The sequence below is a fragment of the Pteropus vampyrus genome, unplaced genomic scaffold (genome assembly GCF_000151845.1).
Source record: "Pteropus vampyrus isolate Shadow unplaced genomic scaffold, Pvam_2.0 Scaffold137, whole genome shotgun sequence".
Taxonomy (NCBI): Eukaryota; Metazoa; Chordata; class Mammalia; order Chiroptera; family Pteropodidae; genus Pteropus; species Pteropus vampyrus.
In genome coordinates this window covers 4939972-4949097 of record NW_011888918.1, presented here as the reverse complement: position 1 = coordinate 4949097, position 9126 = coordinate 4939972, and the positions used below count along the sequence as shown (strand labels likewise).

Sequence of the window (9126 nt, the reverse complement as noted above, 5' to 3'; positions counted from 1 at the left end):
GGTGACATGTGTATGTTGAGTTTAGACAGTCTCCAGAATGCAGACTTCTCAGGCTCTTGCTCAATCTGGGATGAAAGCTTATAGTGACACTTTCTTGGCTTCAAAGAACTGATTAGTTCACTGTTGCCAAGTGATGTAAAGTTTTATTACAGAAAATGACAGTAGGAACTATTCGAGGGAATTTTCAAAGAATGCCGACACTTCTATTTTTATATAAATTATTTTTATTTCTGTAGCTTACAAAATATATAAATATGATTTATGTAAAACCAATCACCTGCACACTCAAGCAGCAAGTACATGAAGCTGGGGTATATATACGTCTCTGAGCCAGAGTGAGCAGGAAGAAGCAAGTTTAGATCTGGTCGGCCCACAAGGCTCCCCTTCCCCAGATGCTGTCATCTACTGCAACCAGAGATAAGTGAACAGCTTTTTGCTTTCAACGAGGGCAGCTTATTAGACAGTACATCATGATGGTGGTGCCGGAGGTCTGAAGGGCTTTGGGTACTTCTATGAATGAGGCACTTGATGGGAAACATGCCTGAGATGGAAACAAATCATGTCAAAGCAGAGCAGGTAGGATTGGCCAGTGGGGGAAGAGTAAGGGTCTTTTCATCTCACAGATCTCCTTCCTTCACATTGCTATTTGATGTGGATCAAGGAACATTGGAAGCGGAGACAAAAAGGAAGTCCATAGAAGGGAAATATAATGGAGCAACAGCCACTGATTCCTTGCCCCGTGCTGGTAAACAGCTCAGTGCACAAAGGCTTGGCAGTTGATTAATGCCAAATGCAGAACTCACAAAGTTCTTGGATTCTCAAGATTCAGATGTATTCTGGGACTGGTAAACTGGTAAGAGTCATGATTTGTTGGGAGGTGCTAATAATCTGGACAACAGCAAAATTCATGATCTGTGAAGGAAAAGTGACAGGAGCTTGATCTGTACCAATGAACCAGGCTTTCCGGAGCTAATATTTATGTCAAGAAGAAAGGCCCAAAGCTCTGCCCAACAAGGTCTGCAGAGCTCAAGAGTCAGCTGGCTGGTTCTCACCAAAGCCTCTCCTGCCAACTCTCTTGATAATGAAAAGTTTCAGTATATAATGATCTCTGACCTCTTATATGGTCTACAGGTGTGTGTGTCCTTCTATACTAACAGCTTCATAGTAAAACAGTGTGGGAGGCACTCTTGGGTTGAAAATGAAGGCAATGGTCAAATTACTCTCAGACTCACTAGACTAAGTCACCTCTTGAGTTTATGTTTTCAGTCTAAACTGAAATTGAGACAATTGTATAAAATCCTCTCATCATTGACCACAAACTTGCCCACAGCCACTTTGACTGAGATTGGTGCCAGCCAATCTGCTCTGAGGAAAGAAAGGGAAGAGGGAGACTGTGACATCAGTACCTTCTAAGCCCCATGCAGACAACAAATTAACTCTAATGATAACTTTGGGTTCTCAGTTCTGATGGTAAATGATACTCTAGAAACCACTGTCACCAAAATGAGGTAATGCTACATAACAGTGGATGCAGCTGAGTATTTCTTTGGATCCAATCTGTTAGGGCTGTTGCTTCATAGAGATATCCATTTCCCACTCATCTCATGACCAAAGGACCATTTTGGAAGATGCCCAAGTCCAGAGATTATAGAGGCATACCTGAAGCAGAGGTTAGCAAATACAGCCCCAAGCCAAATCTGGCCTGCTGCCTGGCTCTGTAAATACAGTTTCACTGGCACACAGCCACACTTGTTCATTATGAATTGGCTATGGCTGCCTTTGCACTATAAGGACAGAGCTGAGTAGATATAAGAGAGACTGTCTGGCCATTTACAGGAAAACTTTGCAGCCCTGGAGACTAAAGGCAATTTAGGGAACTGACCCTCTCTGAAAAGGTCTTCAAAAAACAGACCCAAATATTTAATCGTTACAACCTGATTCTAGCTGCAAGCTTCCAGGCTTAGGAAATCTGACGCTTGAGGCACAGAATCTGTTAGGCAATAATCCCAGGAGTCACCAATGTGCTCTGAACAAGAACCGCCCTATGCTTTGAATAATCTCTCACCTATGTTAAATTGTAATCCTTGATCAGGTCTCTGAAACCCAGAAAAGTGGTATGTGTGTGTTTGTACATATACGTGTGTACGTATATATGTACATACATGAACATATATGTATATATACACATACATACATACATACATTCAGGAATCATTCCAAAAGGGGCAGACTGTTTTTCTTTCGTGTCCAGGGGCAAGAGCAAGGGAGGCAACTATCTGCTCCTGAAAGCTCTGTAGTGAGAAAGCCGAGCTCTGTGCATGCTTTCTGTCTCATTCACACGCTAGCTTGCTGTCAAAGCTAGAAAGCCCAATGGCAAAGGCCTGAAGTGCACACAGTGGGTAATTATAGTCCAGGGTGAACACGTCATCTGCCACACGTCCAAACTGCATGACTATATAGTCAGCTAGAAACAGAAAGAAAATAGGATGTTAGAAGATAATGTGATTTTACTGGGAAAAAGTCTGTTAAGATACAGAAAAAAATATCCTCCAAATAGGTCGGTTAATCAGTAGGTCTCTTTCAAATGGGAAACTTTTAGAAGAATGGGAAGAGGCATTAACAAAAATGTCTGCTAACCATGAGCAAAGTTGTTAACTACAGAGAATGGGAGACTACTCCTGGCGAGCACAAAAGGGCAAGAGGAAAGAAAAGTCAAGAGTAGTTTGCCGGGAACAGCACAAGCTCCGAAGGCTAGAGTTGCCAAGGAACTTTTATTGAATGAGGTGCATTTGCATTCACTTCCCAAACAGCCTCGCCTAAGGCTCCTCTCACTGGCCAAAGGAAGAAATCTCTCACACTGTCTTGTCAACACAGGGGTTCAGAAGTTTTACTGTAAAACTGCTATTTTATCTTTGCAAAGAAATCACTTCTTTCTTTAAGTCTCCCCTGAATATAGCTTCCTAGCAATGATCGGAAATGCTCACTTCCCCAGTGTATAAGAACATCCTTCCTCCTATTCCCATCCGACCCTTCCTGTGGGCTTACGGTCATTTTCATGGACTATCTGAAAGTTCTTCACAGATGCCTGAGTGACCCGGCCATGGAAGTTCAGGACGTAGGACTGAGTGTCATCATTCCAGACTGGGGCCTTGTTGTGCAGCTCAATTAAGTTCTCCATGGTTTTGTTTTGCCATTTTGAAAGCAAGCTCTCATGGTCCTGTTCAAAAAAAAAAAAAAAAAATCATGACTTTGTCCTGAGAACCATAAAAATTCATTTGTTCTCAACTCAGTGAGGGAGAAGGTAGAGCAGGGGAATATTTTCTCCATTTCAGAAAACGTAAAACAGAATCAAAGAAAGCCAAAAACTAAGCCAGGTTTTTCTGATTCTTGCAGATTATCTAGCATGTTTCTTTGCACACAAAATGACTGCAAACCAACCACATTAGCAACTGCACTGCATCTGCACCTATTCTGAGGTTCTCTAGGAGTGATGGCCCTCCTAAAGAAGAGTATGGGCAGTGCTCCAGTTTGGGGTTCTAGAAGAACCGATAGTTTCTGGGTTGACCTCTTCTTCATTGTGTTCTTGTCTTTTAGAGTCTTTTGCTGATTAAATATGTTCTTACTTACATTTCGTGGCCGAAATGGGATCCGTTCATGATTCATATTCATCCCTGGAATGATCACAGACATTTTCCTAGGACCTTTAAATCCAAGTACATTCGTTTCCTGGGAGATAGGAAAATAAGACAGAACTTGGAAACAGAAAGGAAAATGGGACCACATTCTTGACACAAGACTTTCTTGGGTATGTAAAATGTTGATGATGCCAAGAGTACTAAAAGCTATTTTATTATTTCTGTAGTTAAAAAGGGACAGAGAATCAAGACCAGGGAAGTAAACAGATTCTACTGGCTTGAAACTTTATTCTTACTCTTTAGTCTTAAGTGAACTTTGAGACAACTGTGAGAAAACTGTCCAATTTTGTCATCATCGATAAATATTTATTTCCCAATGAGGGAATGGCACTATATGATCTAAATGAGACTTACAGTTTAAATTAAATAGGGCCTGTATCAGGAGGTAAAAATCCAAAATGTCTATCAAGCCAGGCAGATTATATATGTATAAAATAAGCACATTAAATAAGTGGATATATGTTTGTGTGTGTATTCATATACATGCACACATGCATGTGCACACACAACAGTCATGCATAGTTAAAATATTTCATTAATTCTGAAGCTAAGAGAAAAAATACTATATATTATAAAATGTTAAGTCAAATGGTTCTCAGTCATTTAGAAAAAAACCTCATGGGAATCAAATAATGAGATTAATTCCAAACTTAAAAAATGTTGAGACTTTAGGGTCAAGCAACAAGTGAGTTGGGTTAATTCCTTCTTGCTTTCTTTTACTCAACAACTCTTTGAATGCCTACGCTGTGCCAGGCCCCACGTTAGTGTGCATCCAGCAGTGAATAAGAGTTTATAAACTGGTAGAAAAGGTTCGTGTTGAAGAAGCAATATTAAGTATGAGTTACTGGAGGAAGCGCATGGTGCCATGGGGATGTATACAAAGGAATGTCAGCCACATCTAGTGGTCAGGAAAGATTTCTCTGATGACATTAGTTGATTTGGCAAAGGGCAATGAGGAGAAAAGGGAAGGCTCTCAGGTGAGGGAAGATCGTATGGTGGAGCAAAGGAATAAGAGGAGGGCTGCTGTGGCTAGAATGATGGGAACGAGAGAGGGAGGGTGCCACTAGAAAGGTCTTAAAGGAAAGGCTAAATTGTTAGGGCTTTATTTTGTAAACAATGGGCAGTCATAAAAGATTTGAAGCAAGAGAACAAGATTAACTGGAGTTCTTTTTTAGGAAGATTTATCTGGCAGCAGTATAGGATGGAGTAGATAGGAAAAGAGATCAGTTTCTAATTTATTGTAACCTTTGGCCAATGGGTAAGAGATAATGAAGGTCTGGGTTAATACAATGGCATTAAGAAAAGAGACGAGCAGCCTTTCTGTCCTTGCACATAGGGGAACAAGGTTATGAAAAAGGAGGACTTGGTGTGCTACCGCCATTTCCTCAGCTCTGGGCCCCTGCTCCTTCTGCAGGGCTTCCAACAGTGCCAAGTTGGGACAGAGCATTCAGAGGTTCACAACCTCAGTGGTCTGTAGGAGCCACTGTGAGGAGGGCCCAGGGAAGAATTTGCCATTTTCAGTGGAAAATAAATGGTAGTTGCTAGCTATGATGACTCTGTACTTTGGATCTGGATTTGCTGCACTTTTCTTTATAGCTGCTTAAGAAATAAGGATGTTTTAGTTAATCCATGAAACAGATGTGAAGAGCATTTTAAGAGGTGCAGTCCCCTTGAAAAATGGATCAAACTGTTGAACTCAACATACTAGATATGTTTGTAAATAAACTTATGGCGTGAAAAAAAAAAAGAAAAAGAGAAGAGCAGATGAGGAAAGACATATTAACACATTAAAAAAACCCTGAATTTGGCAATTCATAAACAATTAAAACTTGAATATACAAAGAAAATGATACCAGCAACAGAAAAGGAGAATCACAGAAATAGAAAGAAGCTTAGGAGGGAAGGTTATGAGCTCGGTGTTGGTTATGTTAAGTTTGAAGTGCCAGCAGGACATCTGAGAGATGAAAGAGAATACATTATGTGGTTGACACTTACGTAACAGACGGCTGCCAGCTCCTGCCGGGTATAGACCTTTTCTACCAGACCTTGGGCCTTGGCTGGGCTGACACCATGGTCATAAACTGTAAACTTGGTCCCCATGAGGTTGGATCTAGAATTTTAAAAGTTGCTATAATTATCTAAATTTTTTCTTTTACACAAACACAATCTAGGAGAGGTATTTAACAAGAATGGAAGGCTATTTGCCTGTTCTCCAAATGTCTTAATGTTTATCATCACTTTTTCAAAGATCTCTCATTAAAACAAAGAACTTAGATTTGATTTTAACTTTTTTTCTTTCGATTACAATATCAGTACATGCTCATTATATAAAAGATATGGCTTATTCTGAAACTACAGTGCTAACCTAAAAATAAAAGGCCAAAGTGAGCGGCAACAAGCATTTATTTGAGATCAAAAAAAGATAGCTATTTGGGAAGCACTGATTCAGGCAGAAACCCAGTGTTCCAATTAGGAGACAAAGGCAAGGGGTATTTATAAGAAAGGGAAGGGGAACAATAACATCAATAGAATTCAGACATTTTTATTGGTGCAGTAAAGCAAACACAGTGACACTAACTCAACCACGTTTTTAATTTTTAGTCAGGTAGCCATCAGTCTAGTAGTCATATCTGCTTTCTTGTTATCTTTTCAAACAGTTCTTAAGGACACAATGTTGCTTTAGGCTCAGTCCAAAGGTTATTTTGCCCTGTTTTAACATTCCAGTGGTTTGAGGCATAAAATGTGTAAGGCAGTTCCGCTGGGATGGCAGCTCCAACTCCATTTTTAAAGTGGCTCCATTTATAATATTTTTTACAACAGGAACAAAAGTATCGGAAAGAAGAGGACAGTGATACAAGGCTCCTCTCACCTGAGTTTGCCAATATAACTTTCCCCTTCACGAGATAAATCTGTTGGATCAGTAGAGATAAGGTAGTTGGATGTTTTGCTCTTTTTCCGCTTTCTACCTGCAAGAAGAAATATCTAGAAAAAGAAAAAAATGTCAGTCAAATATGAAGTCAAGAGACTCACCACGGTTTGTTCTTATTCACTCAGCAAATGTTTAGCAAGTGTCTACCACGTACCAAACAGTCAAATCTGTTTTGTTTTGTTTTGTTTTGTTTAAACAGGCTTAATGTACTTAAATTTTTCTTGTGTAAAACTATGTGGTGGCCACAGCTGGAACCTAGGTCCTCTACCCAGCAGTCTCCAACCTTTTTGGCACCAGGGACCAGTGCTCCTATGAGACTCTAATGCCTGATGATCTGAGGTGGAGCTGAGGCAGTGATGCTACCGCTGGGGAGCAGCTGTAAATACAGATGAAGCTTCGCTTGCTCACCCACCACTCACCTCCTGCTCTGCAGCCCAATTCCTAACAGGCCACAGACTGTTACCGGTCTGCAGCCTGGGGGTTTTGTAAAGACAGGGGGTCTTTACAAAATGGTCAGTGAACTCCTGATAAGGAGACTTGGTGAGCACTGTCTCTTTCCAGAAGTTAAGGGTGAGGCACCAGTAGGTCTTGGAGATGGCATCAAAGGTGACTTTGGCGAAGTTGCCCAGGGTAGTAGTGCAGCTCCTGCCCAAGGTATAGCAGTCCTTGATGCTGTCTATCAGCAGCAGCTTCTTAAGCCCAGGAGCTGAGACAATGCCAGTGCCTCTGGTGGCAAGGCTGAAGCCACCATCACAGAGCCACAATGGCCAGTCACCTTGCAAGGGGCAAAGTGAGGTTTGCTGATCTTGTTCCCCTAGTAGCCTCACTGCATGAGGACTATGGAGAACTTGGCCAGCATGATAGCCTTACGAATGGCAGTGAATGCTACCTCCTTGGAGCATTTAACACCCAGACCAACATGTCCATTGTAACTCCCAGTGGTGACAAATGCCGTGAACCTGGTCTGCTGGCTAGCATGAGCCTGCTTTTATGTGGACATAATCCTCAAAAACCTCATCCTTGAGGGGTGTCCCCATGAAAAAAAAAATCAATAATCCCAGATTCCTTGACGGACAAGCAAAAGAATCTCCTTCAGGGACTTGATCATGTCTGGCCAGGCAACCCAGCTTGATGAGGGACATCGACTCCTTGTCTTTGGCCTTGCCTCCACGAGCTCTGTGTCCTCAACCCCCACCCCAGACAGAAACTACCAAGGCCTCCCAGTCCAGGGTCCCCAGCGGCTTGCCCTATTGCAGCACTGGTGTCATCTGCCATTTGGTGTTTTCTCAGAGCAAACCAATCTGTGGGTCTTTATCCTTTTTCCTAACCCTCATAATGCTTCTCAGAATTCACTATCTCAGAATTCCCTACTGTACAACTTTTCTAAATTCACTAGCTTGTTTCTCTAGATAATTATTTACAACTCTATCCCTAAAACCTCCAATGACTTTTTTAAAAAGCTTCATCTAATTCCATGAATAAGAGTCTTTCCAGCTTTAGGACTGAGGGGATCTTGCACACCGAGCCTTACCACGCTTTCCTGCAACTGCATTCCTAATATTCCTTTCTGTGTTTTCTTGGGGGTTTTGTTTTTTGTATTTTGTTGTTTTAGTCACCTCTGTGCCTCCAGTGGTAGGAATACCCTCATATTCATGCGTCCTTCCTAAGCCCTACTGGACCTGGACAATAATAGGGAAGCAGAAGAGTGATAGTAGGTAAGGGGGACTTTGGAATCAAACGGATATGGGTTTGAATCTGGCTCTGCCATTTACTACACTCCCTAAGCCCCAGTTATCCTGTCCATAAATCAGGAATATAAATCCTTTCTTACAATGTGACATAAGGATTATAAGTCATAATATATATAAATCATTTAGCACATGCCTGGTACATTGTAAACACTCAATAAATAAACACTCATTATAATAACAATGATATCTACTATTATCACCTCATTTCTATGCTCTTAAAATCATCCTCTTAGACCTGGTATTAATACAAAATACATTGTTCATCAGCAAGTATTAAATTGTCTCAAATCTATGTACAAAGTAAATTGGAATTTCTAGAGTGAGAAACCAGATATTTCGCTTGTATGTTCTTCATATATTTCCAACTCATCCTATTCCCTAAAACTTGATCTTTCTTCCAATATGTTTTATTCTACTATAATAAAAATAAAAACCAAAGAACACACAGTAACACCCCCCCATCCCCAAAAAGGAATGAAGATGAAAATAATTACATATATTCTCTTCCATTTTCTTACATTCTGGATAAAATTCTTTTTCTTTGGGGTGGTGGCAGATTTTACCTATTAGACTATGAGCTCTTGGAAGATAGTGAAAACACAGCACCTCGCAATTAATAAAAAGAACCTACTTTCAGCCTACTTGGTCTAATACCAGTGCTATTGCCCTATCACAAGACTTATCAACAATCTATTCCCACAACGTCCTTCCCTACTCACTCTCAAGATTTGTCTTAAGAATCAATTCTCAT

The 9126-nt window shown here is 40.8% G+C and overlaps 1 protein-coding gene and 1 pseudogene across 1 annotated transcript in view; both read right to left on the bottom strand.

Moving 5' to 3' along the window:
- Positions 1–206: 206 nt before the first annotated feature.
- The window catches only part of TULP3 (tubby like protein 3), a 64343-nt gene continuing 55423 nt past the window's right edge, over positions 207–9126 (bottom strand). Inside the window, exons 7-11 of the mRNA XM_011367857.2 lie at positions 6565–6677; positions 5691–5805; positions 3628–3726; positions 3046–3217; positions 207–2464 (exon numbers count right to left, since the gene is read on the bottom strand). Coding sequence (XP_011366159.1) covers positions 2331–2464; positions 3046–3217; positions 3628–3726; positions 5691–5805; positions 6565–6677 — 633 coding nt within the window. The 3' untranslated portion in view covers positions 207–2330. The remainder of the gene's footprint in view (positions 2465–3045; positions 3218–3627; positions 3727–5690; positions 5806–6564; positions 6678–9126) is intronic.
- LOC111744540 lies at positions 7068–9120 on the bottom strand (annotated as a pseudogene).